The following is a 24,821-nucleotide window of genomic DNA, read 5'->3' on the forward strand; positions in this document are numbered from 1 at the left end:
CACCCAGGGCAAGGCTGGGGGTCCCCATGTGCCCTGCGGGCTCTGTGCCCATGCCCACGTCCATCCCATCCCGCGCCCCAGCGCCGCACTCCAGCACACACCAGTATAAATAATTGGCTTTAATTGTCTGTACAAAACTCTCCAACTACGAAAATACCGTTTAAAAAGGCAAGGCGGGCAGGGGGGCGCGGGGCTATGTACAAGGCAGACATGCAGCTGCAGGGCACGGCCCCCCTGTGCCACCAGCTCCGCGTCCTGTGTCCCCAGCTCCTCCTGGGGCTGACGGTGGCACCGGAGCCTGGTGACATCCACGCATGGCGGGGGGCGCTCAGTGCTAGTGTTGGGGAGGGAGGGGATGCAGGGACCCTTATGCACCGCGGGCACCGTCACCGAGAGGGCCCGGAGCTGCCACCGTGGGGTCGAACCTCCTCGCGCTGCCCTGCAATGAGGGTGACGCTGAGGTGGCCCCAGTGCCGGCAGCAGGGACCCCACGGAGGGGACACAGGGCCAGCAGGAGTGGGGGGAGGACGGGGCTGAGCCTGTGCTGGGGACACGGCGCCACGCGGCCTGGTGCCATGCAATACTGCGACGGTGTCACTAGAGGTCCCCATGCCCCATCACCCACCCGGGCTGGGGACAGCTCCAGGCGTGGGGACAGAGCCAGGGGGTCCCGCAGCCCGGCCAGGGGGTCTCCTGGCTCCTGCGTAACGCGATGGGGCCGGTGCCCCAGAGCCAGGGCGGGAATTCGGGGGGAGGACACGCGCCTGCCACCCTCGCTAGCCGGAGGTGACGGTGGTGCCGCTGCCCAGCTTGATGATCATCTGCTGGCAGTCGTGCAGCGCGCGCTTGTCGCCCAGCTTCTCGAGCGTGCGGGCGGCCTCGGCCAGCATGCCCCCGCGCGGGCCCGGCGCCACCGCCGCCAGGCTGGGCGGCAGGCAGCAGCAGGCGAGCAGCAGCGCCTCGGCGTGCTCCCGCGCCGTGCCGGGGCTCTCGGCCTCGCCGCCTGCAAGGGGACACGGAGAGGGCATCAGCGGGCGGCCACGCGCTGTTCCCGGGGCAGTGCCAGGGCCAGCGGGTTGGCCCGAGCTCATTGCCACCAGGGAAGCCTCGCAGCACAGAGTCCTGCTGCAGTGTCATCAGTAGGGACCAGAGTGAACGCAAGGGATGCAGCACGCCCGCCATTCCTCACCTGCTTTGCTGCCCTGCACGCCTCTCCTCCGCAGGCTGCGGTCCAGCAGCTGGTGGGTGCGCGTGGGGCTGGCGCGGGCCATGAGCCTCGCGGTGGCTTCGTGCAGGAAGACCTGGGGGCAGAGGGGCGGTGAGGAGGGCGCGCGGGGCGGGCGCGGGGCCGGGCGCGCGGGGGCCGCTCACCCTGCGCATGGCGGGACGGAAGGTCTGCGCCAGGCGCCGCAGGCCGCTCAGGTCCTGCTGGAAGCCGCGCAGCTCCAGCGCGGACGCCTGGTAGGCGCAGCTCAGCTGCTGGCTCACGCTCATCTGCTGCTGCCACGCGTTGGTGCGGGTGACGAGGAGCAGGTCACACAGGAGCAGCTGGGCTGCCTGGCGGGGCGAGAGGCCGTGAGCGGGGAGCCGGCGCCGCCGCTGTCCCCGCGGCCGCGGGCGTCCCGTGGCGGGGGCGGCGGTGCTGCGCGGGGCGCCCGCGGGGCTGCACCGCAGGGGCATTGCACTCCCAGGCTGACACATGCAATGCAACTACAATGCACCCCCGCGGGGGCCAGGGTCACCTGCCACCGCCTGGGGACGGCCACCAGCCGCGGCCGTGCGGCATCCGCCACCCCATCGCCGCGGCCGCCTCACCTTGTCGATGGTGGCCTTGGCAGGGCTGCTGGAGTCGAGGCTCTCGCGCAGGTAGCCGCTCGCCTTCTCGCACTGGCCCAGGCTGGCCTGGCTGCCGTCCTGCTTGCTCAGCACGGCCCGCACGGCCTTGAAGCAGTGCAGGGCCGCGCGGGGCAGCGGCTTCCTGCGCGGGGATGGTGACAGAGGCCATCACCGAGAGCCTCACGGTGGCCCATGCACAGCAGCAGGGCTTGTGCCAGCCCGTGGGAGCGGGAAGGGCGCGCGGGGCAGCCGGACTCACTCGGAGCTCTGCAGCGCGCGGGGCATGGTCTCCACGAGCGGGTAGAGGCGCTCGGCGCCCTCCTCGTCCCCCTGCAGCCAGTGGATGACGGTGCCGATGACGGCCGCCCACCACTTGGACACGGGGTCGGTGCCTGCGGGCGGGACGGAGAGGGGAGCGCGGCGCCCCGCGGCAGCACCTTGGCACGAGGTGACGCGCGGTGGGACGGCCGTGCCGCCGCGGTGCGCCTGTCCCCAAGCCGGTCTCACCTGTGACAGCGGCCAGGCCGGAGGCGATGGAGGGCGCGGGGCCGGGCGCGCCGCTGGCGTCGGAGCAGCCGTTGAGCAGCTGCAGGTACTCGAGCGCGTCCGAGAACTGCCTGGGGGGGACACACGGCGACGGTGAGCGGCGACGGCCACCGTCCCCAACGGAGGAGGAGGTTGAGGGGTGGCCTTGGGCACTCACCCCTCGCCGTGGGCCGTGGGCCGGCGGGGCTCGGGCATGGCCACGCAGCACAGCGCCTTCTCCAGGAGGTGCTCGCGGAAGAGCTGCGTCACCTGCGCCAGGGGGTCCACTGCGGCGGGGAGGGGACGGTGACACGGGGCCGGGCGTCCCCACGCGGGCGCAGCGGGGCGCGGGGCGCCGCGGTACCTGGGTTGCTGGCCGAGCTGTAGATGCTCTCCTTGGGGGGGCCCTTGACCACCCAGTCGCCGTCCACGAAGAAGCGGTGGCCCAAGGGGTGGCAGAGCCACTGCATGGCCGGGGGCACGGCGCCGCTGTGCGACAGGGCCACCCGCCGCGCGCTGCACAGGAAGGGGCGCTGCGGACACGGCGGGGTCAGCGGGCTCGGTGGCGGACGCGGGGACGGAGCGCGGGACGCGCGCGGGGCACTCACCGCCAGGAAGTGGAAGCAGCGGTGCAGGCTGGCCTTGACGCGCAGCGCGGCCGCCACGTAGATCTCGGCCAGCGTGGCCACCGAGACGGCGTCGCCGGCGCACTCAGCCAGGTTGACGGCGCTCAGCGCCAGGTTGATGGCCAGCAGGTGCCCCCCGGCGTGCTTGCCTGCGGGCCGCGGCGGGTCAGGGCTGGCAGGGCTCCACTCACCCCATCCCATCCATCCCATCTTGTCTACGCCATCCATCCTATCCCTTCCCGTCCATCCCATCTTTCCCATCCATCCTGTGCCATCCATCATGTCCATCTCATCCTGTCCCATCTATCCCATCTCATCCCCATCCATTTGTCCTGTCTCAGCCCCACCCAGACCTTCTTCATCCCAACCCATCCCATCCCATCCTTTCCACCCCAGCCCGTCCACATCCATCCTGTCCCATCCATAATGTCCATCCCAAGCTGTCCTTTCCCAACCCATTCATCCTCTCACTTCCATATCATCCTGTTCATCCCATCTCATCCAACCCAGCCTGGCCCAGACAGCCCCATTCATCCTGTCCCATTCCCAGCCACCTCCTCATGTCCCCATCCATCCCATCCCCTCCCCATCTCCATCCATCCTGTCCCATCCATCCCATCTCATTCATCCCATCTCATCCAGTGCGGCCCGGCCCAGCCAGACCCATCCATCCTATCCTGTCCCCACCCATCCCATCATGTCCCCATCCATCCTGTCCCACCCCATCTCATCCTATCAATCCCATTATGTCCCCTAACCCTCCTGTCCCATCACCATTCATCTCATCTCCATCCCCTCTCATCCCATCATCTCCAACCCCATTCCTCCCATCTCGTCCCATCCCATCATCTCCATCCCCATTCACCGCCTCTCATCCCATCATCTCCATCCTCATCCATCCCCTCTCATCCCCTGCCATCATTTCCAACCCCATCCATCCCCTCTCATCCCATGCCACCATCTCCAATCCCCTTCCTCCCATGCCATCATCTCCATCCTCATCCATTCCCTCTCATCCCATGCCACCATCTCCAATCCCATTCCTCCCATGCCATCATCTCCATCCTCATCCATCCCCTCTCATCCCATGCCATCATCTCCGACCCCATTCCTCCCCTCTTACCCATGCCATCAAGTCCAACCCCATTCCTCCCATCTCATGCCATGCCACCTCCATCCCCACTCATCCTCTTTCATCCCATCCCATCATCTCCATCCCCTCTCATCCCATCCTATCAGATACCTCCATCCCCACTCATCCTCTTTCATCCCATCATCTCCACCCCCTCATCCCATCAACTCCACCCCTACTCATCTTCTTTCATCCCATCATCTCCATCCCCTCTCATCCCCTCTCATCCCACCCCATCATCCCCATCCCCACTCATCCCCTCATCCCACCCCATCATCCCCATCCCCACTCATCCTCGCATCCCATCCCATCATCCCCATCCCCACTCATCCTTGCATCCCATCCCATCATCCCCATCCCCACTCATCCTCGCGTCCCCACTCATCCTCGCATCCCATCCCCATCCCCACTCATCCTCACATCCCATCCCATCCCATCCCCTCTCACCCCATCCCATCCCCACTCATCCTCTCATCCCATCCCATCACCTCCATCCCCTCCCACCCCATCCCATCCCCACGCATCCCGCCCGGCCCCCTCCACCCTCGCTCCCGCCGCCTCCTCCGCCGCGCCCCGCACCGGTGAGGTGCAGCTGGTGCAGCCGGTGATAGGCCATGGCGGCGTCGCGGGCGCTCTGGCGCACGTGCGCGGAGGACGGCGGGTCGCGGCGCAGGCGCCCGGCGCGCGCCGCCAGCCAGCGGCCCACCCAGAGGCGCTGCAGCAGGTGCCGCAGCAGGCTCCAGAGCAGGCTGCACGCCAGGTCGCCGTGCGAGGCGGGCAGCGGGCGCCCCAGCGCGCGCAGCGCCGTCCACAGGTGCTGCGACGCCTGCGCAAAGTCCCCCTGCGCCCCCCGCGTCACCCGTCGGCCACGGGGACACCGGGGGGGGAGGCGGGGACAAGGGGGTGGGCGGGGCCGGGGGCGGGGTCAATCTGCTGGGCGGGGCTGAGCATTAAGGGGGCGGAGCCAGGCCACAGGGGCAGGTGAGCTGGGCAGGGCTGATCCTTGAGGGGCGGGGCCAGGGGAAGGGGGCGGGGCCAGGGGGCGTGATCGGTCTGCTGGGCGGGGCTGGGCATTAAGGGGGCGGGGCCAAGGGAAGGGGGCCGGTGAGTTGGGCGGGGCTGATGCTCGAGGGGGTGGGGCAGGGAAAAGTGGGAGGAGCCGAGGAAAACAGATGGGTCGAAAGGGTGGGCTAATCCAGGTGGAAGGGGCGGGGCCAGGCAAAGGTGGGCGGGGATAAAAAGAGTGGGCGGTGTATTCAGATAAGGAGGTGGGAGCAGGTCACATGGGCATGGCAATTCCATGGGTGGAGTCAGGAAAAGTGGGCGTGGCCAGTCTGGCTGAAGAGGCGTAACTCAGTCAGGTGGGTGTGGCCCGTTTCAATCGAGGGGGCGGGGTCATGTGAGGTGGGCGTGGTTATTCTCAATGGAGGGGTGGGGCTAGGTCAGGTGGGTGGGGTTAGTCTCAATGGAGGGCCAATCTGGGTGATACATAAGCCATGACATATGGGGCAGGGTTAAGAACAATTAAAGGGGCAGGGCCAAGTAATGGGTGGGGTCAGGCCTGATGAGGGGCGGGGCCATGCCTTGGGGGCGGGGCTTACCCGGGCGAGGTCGAGGTCGGCCTGGCGGCGGTGCCTCCAGAAGAGCACGGAGGGCTCCGAGTGGGGCCGCGTGACGGGCTCGCCGTAGACGAAGAGCCGCACGACGGCGCCCAGCACCACCGCCACGTTGAGCAGCCAGAAGACGAGCGTGGGCCAGAGCCACTGCGACCACCCCCAGGGCTCCTCTGGGCGCGGGGGAACGGGGGCTCAGCCACGGCGGCCTCCGCCACCAACGGCCTCCGTGCCCATGGCCTCCACCCCTCAGCAGCCTCCAATCCCATGGCCTCCTCCCTTACCAGCTTCCACCCCTACGGCCTCCACCGCCATGGCCTCCTTTCTCAACAATCCCCATCCTTAAGGCCTTCATCTCCATGGCCTCCTCCCTCAACAGCCTCTACCTCCATGGCTCCACCCCTCCACCCCACCCACCCAACAACCTCCATCCGCCCAACAGCCTCTACCCCCATGGCCTCTCCCCCGACACCTACCCTAAAGATGTCCGATGTCCACCCCGACAGCCTCATCCACCACCACGACCACCCCAAACAGCCCCCATCTCAGTAATCTCTGCCCTGACAGCCTTTACCCCTATGGCTTCCACCTCCAACAGCCTCTGTGCGTACGGCCTCCACCACCCTGATCACCTGCAACAGCCTCCACCCCAGCAGTAGCTCCGCCCTGGCAGCCTCCACCCCATGCCAGCCCTGATGGGTCTCCGTGCCCGGATCCTTTGCACTCACCCACCAGCCTCCAGCCCTCTCCCCACCGCCAGCCCCTGCCCCGACAACCTCCCCGTGTACCTGACCCACCAACCTCCCCCTTGGGCTCATCCTGCCAACAACCTCCACCCCCGGCAGCCTCCACCCCAACAACCTCCACCCCGGCGTCCTCCCCTCCGTGCCGCGCTCACCCCTGGGTGCCGGTTCGGCCATGATGCTCCTGCCGGGCCCGGTGCCACCGGGGCTCTGTGCGGGGGCCGGGACGCCGGCGCCGCGGAGCAGGGAGGCCAGCGGGTTGAAGGAGAGGCAGAGGAAGACGAAGGCGCAGAGGGCCATGCGGGAGCGGTCCAACATGCCCTGCGTGCCGGGCGAGGGCGGCGCGCGCTCCTGCTTCACCTGCGGCCGGAGGCGCCGTGAGCCGCGCGGTCCCGGCCGCGCCGCCCGCGCCGGGGCCGCCCCGCGCCGCCCACCTTGGCGTCCTCGAAGAGGGGGCTCTCGGGCTCCGAGTCGCTGCTGCTGGCGCTGGTGCCGCCGAGCGAGAGCGGGCTGCCGCGCGACGGCGAGCCCACGTCCGACGGCGGCGGCGTCGGCATCTCCACCTCCGCGTTCACCACCTCCATGGGCGCCTCCGCCGCAGCCCCGGTGCCGCAGGAGGCCACCAGGTCCTTGAGGGACTCTGCAGAAGGGGAGCAGAGCAGGCTGAGCATGGGGGGTCTCTCCAGGCTGAGAGCTGCCCAGCTCGTGTCACTGGTGCCCTGGCACTCACTGTTCTTCTGCATGGCCATCTTGAGAGACAGGTTCTCCTGCTTCAGCTTCTGGTTGCTCTGCTGCAGGAAGCGGATGTACTCGATGGCCTTGCGCAGGATCGCCGACTTGTTCAGCTGCCACCGCAGGGGACAGACGGTTCAGCCACGACATCCCCCTTGGTACCTCCGTATCCATCTCCATCCCTGGGCAAGTGGGTGACGTCCCGGCCCGAGCACCCACCTTGGCCTCAGTGCCCACCACGAGGTCCTTGAGCTCCACGATCTTGTCGTTGATGGAGGAGCGGTAGCGCTTCTCGATGGCGTTGTGCGCCGTGCGCTTCTCGCCCTTGCTCTGCGCCAGCGCCGCCTTCCCGCTGGGCGCCAGCCGGTTGATGGGCAGCTTGTCAGCGTCCACCACCAGCGGCACCGTGGCCAGGATGGTGCCACCGCTCACCAGAGCCTGCAGGGACAGGGACATTGGCAGAGGGGTCCCGGACTGGGCGCATCCCTCAGCCCCGCACGGTGCCAGCGGGACCTACCGGCACCTGCAGCGAGGTCGCTTGCCCGCCGGCGCTGGTGGCCACCGAGGTCTTGGCACCGCCGGTGTCCGCCTTGACGGCCGTGAGCAGCAGTGAATCGGCCTTGATGAAGTGCGGCTGCAGCAGTACCTGGGGCCGGGGGGCTGGCGTGAGCACGGATGGGTTGAGGGGGGTTTGGCACTGCCGGCACCCCCTGTCCGTGCACTTACCGGCACCGGCTGGATCTGCGGTGACACGGGCTGGGCAGCGGTGGCCGCGGGGGCCAGGAGCGGCGGCACCGACACGTTCTGCACGGCGGGGCCGGGCGGCGGCGGCGGCGGGGCCGGAGGGGCGGCCAGGGGGGTGGGCAGCGCCGTGCCGCTGCCCCCGGGCTGCACGGCTGCGTGCGGAGCAGAGCGCGGCGTCACGGGCGCCCCGGCGGCACCCGCTGTGTGACCCCCCGCCACATCCCCGTGCTCACCGGGGAAGCCGTGCTGGGGCTGGAAGCCCCCCAGGGCCTGGGGGCTGAACTGGCCGGGGGACGCGGGGATGAAGGCGGGCGCCAGCCTGACACCGGGCTGGGCACCCGGCACCGTCACCGTCTCCTCTTTGACGCCCGGTGCCGGTGGACGGGCGGGTGCCGGCGGCAGCAGCGGGGCCGGCGACTGCGGGGCGAAGGGGGGCAGCGCCGGGGCGGCCGCGAAGACCCCGTTGGTGGCAGCGGCGGTGGTGGGGGGCTCGCCGGGGCTCAGGTAGGCGCCGGGGAGGCCGGGCGTCACAGCGGCGTCGAAGGGCGGCGCGTCGAAGAGCGCCGAGAAGTCGCTGTTGGGCGCGTTGATGAGCTGCAGCATGTCTGCAGGGAGCGGCGGCGTGAGCGCCCGAGCCCGCGGCGCCCTGCGGCGCGGAGCCCAGAAACCACCCCCAAAGCACCCCGGACGGTGCTGCAAGAGGGGGACCCCAGGCACGGAGCTGGCAGCGGGGGGTTCTGCCCAGCCGGGGCAGCAGGGCCCGTCTTGGGGGCTTCCCGGGGTGATTTGGGGGGTGACGGGGCTGTAGCAGCGCCATCCTCCCCTGCACACAAGGAACCTGCAGCGCGCCTGGATGTGCCGCAGAGCAGGGGCAGCAGCGAGGGCGGCAGCCGAGGGGCGGCACGTTGGGGACGCGCTGCACGCGCAGCAGCAGCTCCGGGGCGGGCTGCCCCGCCGTGCGGCGAGGAAGAGGAGGGAGAACCATCCGCAGGGGCACCGGGCCAGGCAGGGCGGGCGGCGGGTGCAGGGCCCTCCCCGGCCGTGGGGTGATGGCTCCTCCGCCAATCGCTGCCCGCGCGCCCGGCCCGCCGCCCCCGGCAGCGCCAAGGTGCAGCCGCCGGGTTACTCGCGGGCAGCCCGCCGTAACCCCGCGGTTACTCCGGGTCAGGCCGCGTTAACCCCTTCGGTGGAGGAGCAGCGCCCGCGGCTCGGCCCTCCTCTCCCCTCGCACCCGCCGAGCGTGGCGTGTCCCCCGCCGTGCCGCCCCCCATGTCCCCACGGATGCCGCAGCGGAAAATCCCGGTGCCAGGAATGTGTGGGAGGAAACGACGGGGGGTGCAAGCAAAGCGGGTGGCTGCAACGGGGGTCTCCTCATTGCCCACCTCAGCCCTCCTCTTCCTCCTGCCCTCCGCAGCTCGCCAAAGCACACGGCATCACCGGGATATTTATATCCCGCCCCGGCGCAGCTGCTCTGGGCACTCACACAGCGGGTGCCAGATCGGGGCTCCCCACATGGGGACACGCAGATCGGGATGCTGCACATGCTGGGACATTGCACATGCTGGGATATTGCACATGCCACCATCCCAAGCCTCGCTGCTCCAGATGCATGGGAAGAGCAGGGAAAATCACGGGGCAGGTGATGTTGGAAAAGAGAGCAGCAAAATCCCTCTGCCCGGAGCCCCCCAGCCCGGCACCAGGCAGGTCATGACTTCGCAGACTCCAGCACCTTCCTGTGGGCCCTTTCCCAGACAGGATAATAAGGACAGGGCCAGCTTGATGGCTCCCGTCGCCGACCCTGGGGTGCGAGTGAAGGCACAAGGCAGAGCCTCCGCAGCATGAAGCCAGGATGTGCGACAGGGGCTGCACATCTATCTATATCTATCTATCTATATATGCACCCTTTATAGATATCCTCAAAAGAGTCCTTCACATAAATAGGCTGCCCCTGCCGCCTGCACAGTCACCCCTCCAGAGGGGACAATACGGAGCCTCCAGACCAACCTCCGTGGTGCTCAGGGCTCTGGCCACCTGCGAGCAGCAGGGCCAAGTCTTGCCCTCCGTCGGCCAAGCCAGGGCCACGTGTGGACACACGGGGATGGGAGCTACAACTTCCCTTCGGAAGCGGCTGCAGAGCTAAAGTCCAGCTCTTATCTCCCCCCTGACCTGGAGCCTCGCAGCCTCTCCCCCAGCCACGGCTCTGTGCAGCCTCCTTGGCTGCAGCCTCGTGGGTGCCCGGCGCGCCCTCACCGTGGCCTCTGGCCTGGGCGGCTCATCTCTTGCTTAAGTCACGTTAATGCCACCTGCACTAAGGCCACCTGCGAGGCAGCCCAGCCGGGCGGCTCTGCCTGCAGGCGGCCCCCACCCGTCCCTGGTGCCGTCGGGGGGCACCAAGCGACACCCCTGGCCCCGGTCTCCCCCATCGCCGCCCCCAGCGGGCCGGGGAGCCCAGGCGTCCTGGAGGGAACGACCGCGAGTAACCCCGCGGCTGACGTCAGCCGGGGCGGGGCTAGAGGCGACACCGCGCTGCGGATGGGGGGGCCCCGCCGGGGCTGCCCCGGCCCGGGGGAGCGGGAGGACCCCAGACCCGGGAGTTCGGGGGCGGGAAGGGGGGTCTTGTCCGCGCCCCCCACCCCCGCCGTGGATCCAGCACCAGGATGCGGTGTCCCCAGCCCTGGCCATGCACAGCCCCCCCGAACCCGCTCCGCCCAGCTTTGCACCGGCTCCCCGCGCTCTCCCCTCTCCCCAAACGCGGCCAGGGCAACGAGCCCGGTCCCTGTGGCCGTGCCCCGGTCCTCGACCGTGCCCCGAGCCCGGTTCCTGCAGCCGCGGCCACGCGTCGAGCCCGGGCCCCGGCCACGCGCCCGGCCCCGCTCGTGCACCGGGCGCGCTCCGGCAGCGGCCGCGCACCCTGCCCGGTGGCCGCGGTGGCCGCGGTGCCGCTCCCGGCCCGCGCTGGTTCCGCTCCGAGCCCCGAGCGGAGCCGCCGCGCGCCCCGGGCCCGCTCCCCGCCGCCGGACGCACCGTCGATGTCATTGAGCAGCGCCGTGTCGATGTCGCTGGCCCCGGCGAGCCCGAGGGACGGCGCCAGCCCGTCCAGGGCCGGGTCGTCGAAGGCGAGGGCGCTCATCCCGGTTCCGCTCATCCCGGTTCCGCTCATCCCGGTTCCGCTCATCCCGGCTGCGCTCATCCCGGCTGCGCTCATCCCGGCGGGACTGCGGCTGCCTCCGGCGGCGGCGGCTCTAGGAGCGGCGGGGCCGCCCGGGCCGCCCGCCCGCGGCCCCCTGCGCCATGGCCGGCTCTGGCACCGGGAGCGGGAGGAAGAGAAAAACCGGGGGGGCGGGTGGGAATTAACCGCGAAGTTGCTCTCGCGAACGGAGCCCGACGCTGCTCGCGGGCAGGGGAGGCGGGAGGCGGGTCCGCCGGCTCGGCCCGCCCCCGCCGTGGAGCTCGGCCCGCCCCGGCACCGGCACCGCGCTCGGCGGCCCCGGCCCGCAGCTCCGGAGCGCGGCGGCTGCAGCCCCGGGCCGGGCACCGTCCCCCGGGGCAGCCCCCGGGGCTCGGGCCGGGCACCGAATCCCGCGGGGGGCGGCAGGTGGCAGCGCGGGGGAGCGGAGGGTGCCAAGACCCCGCTGGAGCCCCCAGCAGCTCCCAGCGCCGGGGCGAGGGTGTCCCAGCGCGTCCCATCCCCAGGCTCCTGCGGTTCCCGTGGGCAGGAGACAGGCTGGGAGCATCGGTGTTCCCTGCAAAGACACACGCGTGGCCTGTCCCCTTCCCCGCGTGGAGGGATCCTTCCCTTCCCCGGCCCTGCATCCATCCTGTGGGGCCCCCGCAGCCCCTACAGGTGCCGGGGCTCGGCCGGGGGGTCTCCCATTGGGATAAACCAGAGCCACAGGAGCCTGCAGGGCCGCACGCCTTGTGTTACCACCAGGAATTACTGGGGAAACAAAACGTGCTAGAACTCCCGCCCCGTGCCCAGAGCTGCCCTCTCCTCTTCTGCACCACCAGGCACCACCTCAAGCTACCTGCGAGTGAATTAGCCCCTCGGGGGGACACTGCAGGTCTCCAAGGGGGGCAGCAGCCATGGGACAGGCCTGGGACAGCTCACAGGAGGCTGTGGATGGAGCACGTGGCTCTGTTCACCCTGACGCTGGCCACTCATGGCTGCTCGGGCTGTGTCTTGCTCCAAAGAAATGCACGGAGCGAAGTCCATGGGGCCAGTGATGGCCAATGGGGCCTGGGCAGTGCAAGGGGCCCTGTGCCGTCCCCCTGTGCCATAAGATCCATAGGGAGCAGCCGGGTGCCAGGAAGGTCCCCTCGGTGCAGTGGGACAGGGCTGGGCTTCCGAGGCCGTGGTGGGGGCGTCACGTCCCCACAAGGACCCTTGCGTGAACATGGGGACACCACCATCAACCCCCCGTGACGCTGAGTAGGGGGAGAAGCTTGTGCAGAGACACGGTGCTTCCCGCACCGGCACCGAGCGAGGGAGCGGGGTCCCATCCCCGTCCCCATCCATCGCCCTGGACGGGGCTGCTTGGGCCAGTGCGGAAGGGTTAAGCGTGGCGCGTCCCTGCATCCATGCGCCCGTGGGCAGGGATGGATGTGGTGGCCAATGGACGCCACGCGGGGTGGGGACGCGGGGCTGCGGGGCAGGGCCAACCCCGCCGGTAGAACCAGCGCGCGCAGCCAATAAGCGCCGCGGCCCGGAGTGGAGTGATCCTGCATCACGGCTCCGGGCCGATTACATCATGTCGCTCCTGCGGGGATCGGCCGGCCCGGCCACGTGGGCGCTCCGGAGCCGCTGAGATGGCTTTTCCTGAGCGTGCAGGGCGGGAGGAAACCGCAGGGAAGAGGTGGAAAACAACCCGGCCCGGAGACAGCGGCGCTGGATGCGGAGGCAGCCGGGCAGCTTCCCTGGAGCATCCCCGGAGCCCCGGCCCGTGCTGGCCGCCGCTCCCCGGCCCGCGGCGTCCGCGCGCGTTGCTGTTTGCTCCGCCACGGCGGAGCGCAGCGCTGGCCGCAGCGCGGTTACTCGTTGCTGCAGCGCGGCGGCAGCCTCCGCTCCCCTGCTCTGGCTGCGGCTCCGTCCCCGCTGTCCCGGGATGGAAACGCCAGGGCTCGAGCTGAGACCCCGCGCGAGGCAGCGTCCTCCTCCCGGGGCATTTCGGGCCGTTTCGGGCTGTTTCTGCTCGCGCACGGCAGGACGCTGCCGGGAGCCGGCGCAGGGCCGGGTTGAGCACGTGCTGATAAGCAGCTCCCGGGAGGTGGAAAACAGCTCTCAACCAACCCGTGCGCCTTCCTCCCCAGAGAGGAGCCTTTCCCAGCACAGAGCATTGATCTGGATCTCCACGCGCGGGCCCCAGTGGCGCCAGCTCTTCCTCTGCCCCTCAAACGCCACCGCAAAGGGCAGCAGGACCGTGCGGGCAGCCCGGCCCAGTGGGCACTGTCACCCCGGAGCCAAGAGCTGCCACCAACCCGCCCGCCCGATGTCGGCCTCGAAAGACAGGGAGATTCCATAGGGAATGAGCTGCCAGCGGCAGCGCACGCGGTGCCTGGGAGCAGGGTCCAGGCAAGGACACAAGGAGCATCTTCCACCCGGGAAGAGCCTCTGGCCACGGAGGCTGCAGCCTGGGCACATCCTTGGGGCAGCGGGGCCGAGCGAGACGACGACAGATCGATACCACCGTAGGGGTCACACTAGTAGTGCATTTATTGGAGTATCTCACATGCAGGAACCAAAGTCGAGATGATTTCTGGAACGAGTTAAATGGCAGGTTAATACAGTTGTATCCTCCTCACGTAAGCACTTTCTACAGGAACACAGCAACATTTTAGTGCCGGGTTGCTTTGCGCTCTTTGCGGTTTGTTTCTCTTTACATAGTCGATCTCTTTAGACAGTTACATCCCCCCTACCCCCCATTCCCAAACAAAAAAAAATACCCAGTATCTTCAGTAAATAAATATTATCCACTTTTATCTGGAAAGCCTACAGCTGTAATATACAGAGAAGCTATTACACAGGTTACATGTGTAGGGTTACGAGCAGCTCATAACGACATGTACAGAATGAGGAGCTGGGGCTCATGAAAACACAGAGCGGGACAGGGCACAAAACCACCCGGCTCCTGGCGAAACGCAACCTCCAGCACGGAGATGTCCTGGCCTGGGGAACACAGGAGTGGGACCCGTGCGGTGACACCGGCGCCGGGAGGCTGGGGACAGGGCACCAACCTGCTCCGAGGCAGCGGGTGCCCCCAGCAGCTCAAGGGTTACCTCCAAGAAGGCTCCGATCCCGCTCACCCGCCGCCTGCTTCATTATTTCCATAAAAACAACCGTCCCGAGCTGTTTTTCCAGGTGGGCTCCGCGGTCAGCGCGGGATGTAAACACCGCGTGGGCCGCGGCCCGACGGGGCGCAGGGGCCGCGCGGCTGCTCCGGGGCCGGGAAGAGGCGGGAAGAGCGGGAACGGCCGCCGGAGCCTCGGGAAGGGCTCCGGAGAGGGCGGATTCCGCCCTGCCCGGCGCCTCCAGCCGCCGCCTGCGCGTGGGCGTCCGCCGCTGGAGGGAAACATCCCGCCACGGAGCCGGCGCCGCGGAGCCCTCCGCCAGCAACGCGCCGTTGTGTCCGTAAAAACACACCTAGAACCCCACAAAAACCCAGGAACGCCAACCCAAATCCTCCTTCGGCTTCCAAGGGCTGAAACAACCCTGCGGGGCAGGATCCCAGCTCGCTGCATCAGCACGTTTCAGGGATGGAGAGCCGGAGGCCACGCGAAGGTCCCCGTATGGACCGTTCCTCATCCCTATGCTGCTCCCTTTAACAAAACCCACGCTATGTTTTTATGAGCTCTTCTCCCGTGAGCCTTGCCTACGTCCTGAACACGCTGGATGTCTGTACAGCACATTGTTATCTACGATACCTGCCAGAGATGCAGCTGAAATCTACAGGCAACAATTAAAAAAAAAACCCCAAATATCTATATATTTAAATAGAAACCATTCATTTCTTACATCTCAGCACACAAAGGGTTAACAGGAGAGGTTAAGAAAAACATACTGGAAAGAAAATATATTGACAAAATAAATATTTTAAGCTAGGACAGGGTATTATTAGAACTTACAGTGGGTCCCAATAATAATTTAGTGTCATTGAGCGTCAAGCTGTGATTCCTAATAGGCCTAGGAAGCTTTGGGATGTTATTTCTTAAGGAAAGCAGCTCCAACTGCAGCTCCATCCCTCTTGTCCTGAGCGCTGGAGCCACCCTGGTTCTCTGCCCAGTTGCCCAGAGGAAGCATTTACAGGGAAGCTAAGGAAGAGCAGATGGAGGCCAGGCTCCTGCTGCCAAACAAGCCCGTCCCTTTTGCAGAGCTCGGCAGGATGGGGCAGATGCGATCCTGATACAGGACATTAGGGGGGCTCTATGCAGCTCTGAGGGTCACTGGGGCTCTGCTGCTCGCTCAGCTCCCCGCCGCGTCCCGTCTCCAAACCTGCCTCGCTCCGGCACCGCCACGGAGCTCCCGGGAGGCTCCAGGAGAGGCTGGTTGGGAGCGGGGACCCCTCTGCGCCAGGCGCCCGTCTCCCGAGGAAGGAATCCCCCCAGTGCTGTCCTACACCCCCCAGCGCCCGAGGTTAATGCGCGGGATGGGGCTCGGACCTATCCCAGGACACCCTGCCCATCCGCAGCCCTTGGAGCATCCCATCTCCCAGCCCGGTTGCGGGAGCAATTAAACAGCAGCAGCTCTGCAAGAGCCTCCAGGGAGGCCCAGGCTCTGCATAAAGCCACAGTTGGGAGGGCCAGGCCAGGCTTAGCAGGGCACAGAGGGGAGGCTGCAGCCCCCAGCGTCCCTTTGCTCGGGGCAGGGGACGGCCCCGGCCGGGTCTTGCCACTCAGCATCATCTGACAGAATCCCCACGCTTGAGCAACGCGATTATCTCCTGGGGCTTGGCAGGGAGGCCGGATTAACGGGCTTAGAGTCACCTGATGTGGCCATTTACAGGGTCAGGGATTTAGAAAGGAAAATACACACTGAAGACGCCCACAGAGCTTTTTGCACTGACAGGAATATCAACAACTCGCCTTGTGCTGGCAAGGGGCAGACAGCAGCCGGACCAGCGCCGCAGTGGAAGTCTCCCCCGTTTCCTGGGAATTTTCTGCATTGCCGAAACTGAGGGTGGCAGGAGCTGGCAGGGGGGTGTCTGGTAACCGACTCCTGAGCAATGGGCTTCTCTCTTGCTCACCGGGCACAGGGTACGAGGGCAGCAGCAAACGCCTGCAAGCAGCCAGGCTTCCCAAGCAGACTGTGTTCACACTCGCATGAACCTCAGGGATGAAAACGGGGAGAAATCCCCGGCAGAGTCATGCAGAACCTCAGCTGAAGGGGACGATGGGGAGAGCAGGCACCTTCGTCCTCAAGCCATCTCCATCCTTGCACCGTTTTTTCTTAGCCCACTTGCAAGCCAAGCTGCTTTGTGCACGACGGGGAGCAGCTACAGAGGGGCAGAGAGGTGGGTGCCAGCGCAGCCGTGCCCGGGCCCAGCTACATACAGAGAGATGCAGGGAGAAAATGCAAGGAGGGCAGCCCAGAGGGTAAGCGGGGACAGGGACACCCGGCCTGGACTGCCTGCAAACCCTGCACCAGCAACGCTTTCCTCCGAAGAATGTGGCAGCTCTAAGACCATCACGCTGCAAACCGGCCCCTGGGGAGAGGCCACAGAGCACTCAGTACCCCAGGGAGTCCGTCACGAGCCGAAATAGCCACGTTCAGATAAAAGCGTCCATTCCTTTTATGTGAGCCATTTAAAACTAACATTCAGGGAGCTGGTGCAGGGAAAAGCAGCGTTCGTTGATTCTAAACACAATTCCCCGTGAAGGCAGCCAAAGCTGCGGCTTGTCTGGAACAACTTGAGAGTGCCCGACGCGCATGAGCATCCCAGGAAGCTCAGCCCTGCCAAGGGACAACAACGTGGATGGCCACCCGGAGCGCCGGGAGCCGCGCTCTGCCCCGCAGCGCCCGGCTCTCGCTGCCGTCCTGCCGCCTGGTGCCATGGGCTCCTACCAAGGAAGGCGCTGGGGGACGCGGGGAGGGATCTGCTCCAGCTCCGAGGGTCATCCCGGCGGCTGCGCGTGGTGGGAATCCCTCCTGGCAGCTCCAGGGAGCAGCCCCTTGGGAGCCTGGGCAGAGGGGACCAAAGGATGCCATGGGTCTGCTTGGGATTACATCTCTTGCAGACCCAACACTCCTGCAGGCCCAAGGCTAAGAGAAAACAAAGAGTTTCACCTCCAGCACCAACAGCCACAGCGCCGGCTCATCCCTCCACGGGCAACCCTTTCCCTCAGGGATCTCGTACAAGCCCGGGGAAGGTTTTGTCCCTTTTTCTCCTACCTACGACCAAAAATGAGCACGTGAATCCTGCCAGGCACGGCAGGGAGTCCGGGAACCTCAGTTCCCACCCAGTCCATGAGAAAGTTCCATCCATTTGCACAGATGCTATTTACAACCGTCGAGACAAATGCTGAGCTGCACAGTCACTAAAGAAGGAATCTGAGGTAAGGACAAAATAATCTAGCAATTTTCAAAGGCAAACACACTAGAAAAAAATCCTCATGTGAGTATGCTCTCCCAAAGAGCAAAATGCTTCATGCACTAGTGTTACAGCATCCGTTTAGCCCAGTGCTTTTCATTCCTGTCAACTGCCTGAGCTCCCGGACCCGGCCAACAGACTGCTTTCAAATCAGAGCAAGCCCAGCTAAAACACAAGGAGAAAATACCCTGTGAGATTAAGAATATGAAGCGCTGCACAAAGTGGGGGGAAACGACCACCATATGGTACGGGGAGATGTGTGAGTGGGAGAGTAAAGGATTTTGACTTGTGAAGCACATGTTGAAAGGGGAACAGTTGTTCCTTGCTGTCGAAACCGACACGAAAGCCAATACATTAACATTTTATCTAAAAATAAAGACACACTCCTCCTGAACGCTCTAGCTCAGTCAATTACATGCTGATCGACAGAGCAGTCTACTTGGCAGGACCTGCCTACAGAAGAGGATGATCCCTATATAAACTGAAGGGCAAGGCTGCTCTCTCCCCTCTGGGCTTTTGTTTCAACACAGTGTGACGTACTCATGCATTCTAAAGGGGTTTTCAGCATCAAGAGCTGGTTTTGTGCAGCTGGGATAGGAAGGAGGGGATTAAGCGAGCGCTGGAGAACCGTGGTCTGGCAGGAATAGTGTTGGACTTAAATAGAAAGAGTCAGCTTGTGGGGATGGATTGTTTGAAAGACAGAGAGGAGGGGGAAGGAGAAGCAATCTATGAAACCAGGAGGGGAAAGGGTCGTTGTTAGCCAAGTACTGCGAGAGGACGAAGTGGCCGGACAGCAACGTTGTTCTGCAGAGCAGCAGCGGGAGCTGGGAGCAATCTTCACAGTGCAAAGAGGGCATCCTCCGAGCGCTCCTGCTTTTTCCTGCTGGAAGAATTTGTTGGAGGGGTGGGGGCTTCCTGGGGAGGGGATGGTAGATTGGGCACCATCTCCGCCGCTTTGGCTCGTTCTTCTAAAAATTTGTCAAACTCTGCAAGGTAAAAACAAGGGAGACACGTAAGAAGTGGGGCTGTGCGTTTAGCCCCAAGGAGAGAGGTGAGCAGGGGCTAAAAACCCAGCGCCTGGTGTCACGCTGGGCCGTATTCTCAGGCACACACACGTGTACAATCTGACTCAAAAAGAGGGTACAGATGTCCTTTGAGATACCCTAGTTCAGGCAGCAGGGGCAATCAAACCCCACACTACCCCCTCGGCTGGGACAGAAGCAGGGAAACATAGAATCATAGAATCACAGAATGCTGAAGGTTGGAAGGGACCTCTAGAGATCATCCAGTCCAACCCCTGCACACGCAGGGTCACCTAGAGCACGTGGCACAGGACTGCGTCCAAGCGGGTTTGAAGATCTCCAGAGAAGGAGACTCCACAACCTCTCTGGGCAGCCTGTTCCAGGGCTCTGGCACCCTCACTGTTAAAATACTTTTCCTTAAGTTCCTGTGGAACTTTTGGTGCTTCAGTTTGTGCCGTTTCCTCTTGTTCTGTCGGTGGCCACCACTGAAAAGAGGCCAGCCCCATCCTCCTCACTGCCTCCCTTGAGGTACTTCTAGACACTGCTCAGGTCCCCTCTCAGCCTTCTCTTCTCCAGCTGAACAGTCTCAGCTCCCTCAGCCTCTCTTCATAGGGCAGATGTTCCAGGCCCCTGATCATCCTTGTAAATTCATCATTCCAAAGGGTTGAGGAGCCCAGGCATGTGCTCCTCTTGGCACAAACAAACAGCCCAGGGGAGAGGGCAGAAAAGCACGTAAAGGCAGCAGGATCCCTAACACAGTGAATACTAACAGTTTGATCTGAAATACCCTCGTCCCTCTGCAAGTGCAGGGGTATTTGCTGTGGAACACCAGCCTGGGAGCAGTGAGCATCTCAGCTGGGATCACAATGCAGCCTGCACACAAACGGGGAACAGCTCTGCTCACCTTCACTGGTCACTCCTTCTTCCTGCTCTTCTCCTTTCTGCAATTGGAACAAAAGGGCACATGTGAACACACAGGCTGCATTTCACTATTATCCTCTACACACATTGAAAGCAACTGGACAGTTTCCATCATCTGTTTTTACGCAGTAACCACTTGAGTAGGGTGACCTAGAGAAACCACACAGGTCCCATGTCAGGATGCCAGCGGTGACTGACATTTCACTGGACTGCAGAGTGAGGGGACAAGTGCTAGAGGTGCTTTTCTGTCACACAGTCCTTTAAAAAGACTGGACTGTGGCTGCAGGCAAGAAGCAGATAGGCAGTTAGCATATGTCCATGGGATACAAGGGCTGGGATGCCACAGGGTCACTGCATTTCTCCCAGCTGTGTGCATTTCCACACGTGAATTCACAGCAGTTCCCTAATATGGAGATTAAATTTAGTCCAAGGAGGTGGCATAATGGTCATCCCGTCAGGATGTGAAGAATGGCCTATAACACTGCTTGAAAATCACAAGCTGAACCTATTTTGACATGTCCTGGCTTCCCTACCAGGAGAGTGGGAGCATGGGGATTGGCCTCACGAAGGTGTTTAATGCCTGGGAATTAAAATCACTCAGCATCTAATAGCTTTCCACTGTAGAGCAGTTTCCAAAGGCACACACAGCGGCCACAGCTCCCCGAGCACATGTACTGTTTGTTCCAGGATGCTCCGAAAAGGATAAGGGAAAAAAAAAAACATTTAGCTACCCTAACCTGTAACTGGTCCAGCTGGGAAGCAGGGAGCTGAGATGAAACTTTAACACACACAGGACCAGAGGAGAACCCAGAGAGAAAACTAAAATATCCAACTCCAGCTTTCTTGGAGGGTACATTTATCCCTGTATGATTACGATGGGGCACCCAGGTACCAGGGAGGACACTGAGCACAGCCATGGCTGGGATGCAGGTGACACCCAGGCTTGTTCACGTGTCTGCCCTGCATTTTTGTGCTTTGCTAGTTCTGCATAGTGCTACCTAAGCTGTAACACATGTACAAAACTACCTTGACTATCTCTCCGTAAGATTTCCTCTGCTAAATTTCCCTGCTAAATTAATTTAAATGGTGAAGGCAAAAATTTACTATTTAAGCAGAGAGGATATGTTACATTTACTGCATTTCTCTTTTAAAAAATGAGACTAGTTTGTAATTAAATTTGAAAATGACTGCCTGTACCACAGCCTGAAAATACCGCCTGCTGCTGAAAACCAGTGATGTTTTATAGACAGTCAATCTACCAAATGTAAACACTGAAAGCTGGGCTTTGTTCATATATTTAAAAGGCTTTTGAAGAGCAGGAGCCTCTTCCCTTCCATGCAATCAGCTCCTTTGGTGCCTGAACTTCGATTCAATGACACTGTTTAAAAGAACTGTTTGTAATGCAACCCACCACCCCTCCTCAAAATACACCTGCTTAATTTGAGCCAGGTATTTACATTAAAAACAGACCTAAATAAACACATACTAGCTGTACTGCTGCTTAAACGAGTGTGTACAGGTACAGCAAAATAAACTCCAGATTGAACCAAAAAGCTACTTTCAGTTAGAAGTCTTTGGTTTTCTTTGTTTGTTGAATATTTGCCAGATGATAATCTAAGGAGAAACTAAGCTACAAATGTTGAAGTGATGTTGTCATAAATTTATAAATATTATTATTACATGTCAAAATTTCCCGATTGCTGGTTTGAACAGACACATCTCAGTTTGAAAGGAATCTAAGCTCTGCTACTGCATGCTCTTAAAAGCATGACTAAAATTGAGCATGTACTTAGATCCTGTCAAAACTAATGCAACTTTAAACATGTGCTTAATGTCCTGTGGAGAACACCGGTAAATTCCAGCACATGTTTAGATGTTTTCCTATATGGGAATCAGAAACAGGACATTTCTGCAATGGTAAAATGGAGCAGGGAAAATAAAATGGCTAAGAAAACAAATGTTTTGATTGTATTGCTGGACGTAACCCTATCTCCACCTATTTCTGTATTTCGCTCCAAGGGAAATCAGCTATAGGATCCAAAAGTTTCCCTGCCTCCCTGTTAACCACAGAGAAGCAGCAATAACTTGAGCAGTGTATTGAGAGTTATCCGTACAAAGTGCTATTGCCAATGGAGAAAACGAAAATATAAAGAGTCTCACCAAGTCGGTACTGAGCCACTCCTCAATGTCATCCATGACAGAGGACTGTGCAACAGGGATCTAGGGAGTGCAGCGAGAGAACAGCAAGGCAGGCAAAAACCAAAACACATCCACAATCATGGCCACAGAGCGATGGAAAACGCCAGAAATAAGATTAAAAACAAAACAAAAACAAAGATGTAAGATGTGCTGGAAAAAAAAAAGGCAACAAAATATAAACGGCATTTCAAATAAAGAAACACTCGGAAAGGAAATTATGAACAACAAGGCTAACAAAACCAAGAGAAAGATTATGGGGAATGACGTGACTGGATGCCAGCATAAAATGGGTAACTTTCCGACCACATATTAAAACCATCAAGACGGACTGATGATTCTAATCTTGATCGTGAAAAGCTTTTAAGGGTAGGGGTAGAATACTGGATATCAGTTAGGTTTTGAAATGTTAAATTTGCACACTTTTTTTTTTTCCATGGGTATTAGCCACAATGAGGGGTTAGCAGAAAGAGGGGCTCAAAGTCTTTGGGGTTCATAACGGCGGAGTGGTTTTTCCCTGAGGTGTTCGGAGCCCAGGACACGCGGCCGTGTTCCCTTCCAGAGCCTCCTCCTGCCACGGTGCCAGGGCCTGGCAGAGCCCCGTGTCCCTGCCGGAGGTGACCTGCTGGCAGCAGGGGTGGCCGAGCGGGTGGCAGCGGCTCAAAGGAGACGGGTCCGGAGGTGGCCGGGCCGGCGGCTCCTCCCGGCGCCCGCTCCAAAGCCCTGGAGCAGGGCAGCCCTCTGCAAAGAGGCCAGTGAAAAGGCACGGGAGTTCTCCCTGTGCTCAGCTGCGGCGGTGACGGGGACGCGGACACGGCACATGAGCACTCCAGGCCACCCGGTTGGGAAATCACTACGTGTTAAATGTAGACTTTCCGGACAAACTGCATGGCATAAACAAAACAGAGGGCTTTGGGAGGAGTAAACAGGAAAACACCATAATGCATCCAGTAAGGACGGCCTGAGAAAAGCTTGGAAAATGATGTCAGGCATCCAGGTTCCAGGCCAGTGCTCGGCGGCTGAGCTGCTGGACTGGGAGCAGAGTGAGCTTGACAGTGCTGGAAAAGCTTTAGGAAAACTCTTCTAGGAAGAAAAGGTGTCAGAGGTTGTCCAGAGCTTTGCCTGAGAGCTCTCCCAGGAACAGGAGGTGACCAAGGCTTGATGGAGGAATTTCCTGGGGGACACGGTTCCCCAGGGACTGTAGTGGAGGAGACACGAGGATGCTGAGCTACGGAGGCAGCGGCGTGCGCTGCAGCCCAGTCAGTGACCTCCACAAAAGTATTTTCTTCTCATCCAGTGGCCCTTGGCTCTAAAGGTGTCACTGAACCCTCTGCTTGAGGCAAAGGCTGCAGAGGTTCAGCCAGTGGTGCCAAGCGGCTCCAGAAAGAGGGCTCATCTAAAGGGGGGAGAACTGCAGGGCCTCCCTCCCAGGGAGGTGCCACGTGGGCTGCTCAGCTCCCTCAGCCTGGAAGGGGCTGGGCTGGGGAGAACCTCCTTTCTCCCGTGTAAAGAGCAGTTGGATCGTGCACGTGCAGCGTTAATGCAGCGCGTTGGAGCGGGCCCGCGTGGCCGTCAGCAGGAGGAGGCTCCAGGAGCGCCTTCCGACACGTCTGTTCCCAGGGACAGGCTGCATCTTGTCCAACCGACTCGCTAATTTAACAACTTTGGGCCTACAGAGATACAAAACAATGGGTTTATTCAGCCTACAGCTATCTAAAATCTACTGCTGAAGGTTCGACGGGTGTCTCACTCTTATGTTACTTAACACTGCACATGATACACTGGGAAGTGTAGCCTTCGGAGCGGGTGGTTAGGAAGCAGCTCGGTACCTGCTTCTTTGAAGACTATATGAAAAAATATGCATGGGGGGCAAGCGAAAAAGTGTCTCATTTTGCTTTTCTGTGAATAAGTGCGGCTGCCCTAAAAAGTGCTCCTGCAGTCCATACCAGGAGGAGGAGGAATTCAAGTCTTGGTTATCCCGAAAACTCTACGGATGCCCTGGCAAGTAACGGAGTCCTCTAAAACATTGCAGCAGTTCAGGAGTCTGAGCTGCTCTGTTTTGTAGGGCTGAAAAAAAAGCCAAAGAAAGCACTTTTATTTCCAGACTGACTTGCTTTATATAACAAATAAATAAAACCTCAGAAATGCAAGAACACTTCTTGCAGGTCATATATAAGAAGTACTAAGAGATGTAAGATAAACATTCGAGCTTGTCAGCTGTTTGTTATCTAAAGTGCACCTTTAAAGACATCCCCCATCTTCCAGCACTTTCTGTGCTTATAAAAGAGCCGAGGATTTGCATCCATTGCTCCTTCCATGCTCAAACTGCCAATTTACTTTCCTCAGACTCTGCGCTCCATTCTGCCTATAAAACACGTGTTGAATGTATCAGGTTTGATTTGTTCAAGAATAAAAAGGGGAAAAAAAAGTGCTTTCAAGTGTAACTAGATGTTTTAAAACATTTTAAATATAACATTGTACTAGTTACGTTTAATTGGGAACTGACCACACACAGGATTTTAGTTTCTTGCCAGGGAGTTGTGTACTTGGCAAGTCTTTCCCTTTCCAGAAGCCTTAAATTCAAGAATGCAGAGGGCAGGTTTTGTCAAGATTAATTCCCTAAAGCACAACAGAAGCAATGCAAAAATAAATTAGCTAGTTTACACATTAGAAAAAAAGGACATTTCTGAGAACAAACAGCGGTGGCAGCCACAGACTAAATGGAAATGGCTCCAAAACGGGACAGTGTCTCACTAATGCTTTGCTTATGCAAGCACACACGGTCTAGTGAAGCCTCTGGGTCTTGGCACGACAGCTCCCCAGATAGTCGGTGTTGGCAGAAAGAGCTGTTTTTATAACGATATTGTGATTTCTTTTTTTAAAGGCCTGCACACTTAGCATGTGGAAATTAAGTCATAAAATACTTTAGAGTACTTAAAATAACTAGTTCTAATTAAAAGATGAAGTACTCATTCAAAATTCCTTTTTTTTTTTTTTTTTTTTTTTTAAAGCCTTTGTAAAATCTTACCAACGGGATCCTCAAAGTCCTGAAAGGGAAATGGGAAGGCTGGCCAGAAGAACAAAGGCGAAATTCCGGTCCCACAAAGTCCACAGGAACCTGCAACTCACCTTCCTACTTATCTAGGTTAG

General features: G+C 61.1%; 2 protein-coding genes across 4 annotated transcripts in view; both read right to left on the reverse strand.

The window, feature by feature from the left end:
• Window positions 1-733: 733 nt before the first annotated feature.
• SREBF1 (sterol regulatory element binding transcription factor 1) lies at window positions 734-11,324 on the reverse strand. Its single transcript, XM_088527777.1, has 19 exons — window positions 10,976-11,324; window positions 8,185-8,556; window positions 7,934-8,103; window positions 7,725-7,853; window positions 7,427-7,645; window positions 7,206-7,320; window positions 6,910-7,115; window positions 6,631-6,835; window positions 5,721-5,905; window positions 4,699-4,960; window positions 2,970-3,136; window positions 2,726-2,894; window positions 2,540-2,648; window positions 2,344-2,453; window positions 2,096-2,228; window positions 1,816-1,978; window positions 1,372-1,557; window positions 1,190-1,301; window positions 734-1,003 (listed from the first exon to the last, which is right to left on the reverse strand). The coding sequence occupies exons 1-19, from the start codon at window positions 11,154-11,156 to the stop codon at window positions 777-779; spliced, it is 3,420 nt and encodes a 1,139-aa protein (XP_088383903.1). The 5' UTR covers window positions 11,157-11,324; the 3' UTR covers window positions 734-776.
• Window positions 11,325-17,306: 5,982 nt separating this feature from the next.
• The window catches only part of TOM1L2 (target of myb1 like 2 membrane trafficking protein), a 52,244-nt gene continuing 44,729 nt past the window's right edge, over window positions 17,307-24,821 (reverse strand). For 2 of the 3 annotated variants that reach the window (XM_088527779.1, XM_088527778.1), the window contains 3 exons: window positions 21,636-21,695; window positions 19,459-19,495; window positions 17,307-18,518 (listed from right to left, as the gene is read on the reverse strand). In XM_088527779.1, coding sequence (XP_088383905.1) covers window positions 18,370-18,518; window positions 19,459-19,495; window positions 21,636-21,695 — 246 coding nt within the window. In that variant the 3' untranslated portion in view covers window positions 17,307-18,369. The remainder of the gene's footprint in view (window positions 18,519-19,458; window positions 19,496-21,635; window positions 21,696-24,821) is intronic. The other variant, XM_088527780.1, reaches the window with a different exon arrangement.

The sequence above is a fragment of the Tinamus guttatus genome, unplaced genomic scaffold (genome assembly GCF_059628265.1).
Source record: "Tinamus guttatus ecotype Peru unplaced genomic scaffold, ASM5962826v1 Tinamus_guttatus_pri_ptg000291l, whole genome shotgun sequence".
NCBI classification, from domain to species: Eukaryota; Metazoa; Chordata; class Aves; order Tinamiformes; family Tinamidae; genus Tinamus; species Tinamus guttatus.

Coding starts and splice junctions, on each gene's coding strand:
- SREBF1 (XM_088527777.1), bottom strand. CDS start 11,156: ATGAGCGCAGCCGGGATGAGCGCAGCCGGGATGAGCGGAACCGGGATG. Junction 6,836..6,909: donor CCCTCTTCGAGGACGCCAAG/GTGGGCGGCGCG, acceptor CTCCGGCCGCAG/GTGAAGCAGGAGCGCGCGCC. Junction 1,004..1,189: donor CGTGCAGGGCAGCAAAGCAG/GTGAGGAATGGC, acceptor GTCCCCTTGCAG/GCGGCGAGGCCGAGAGCCCC.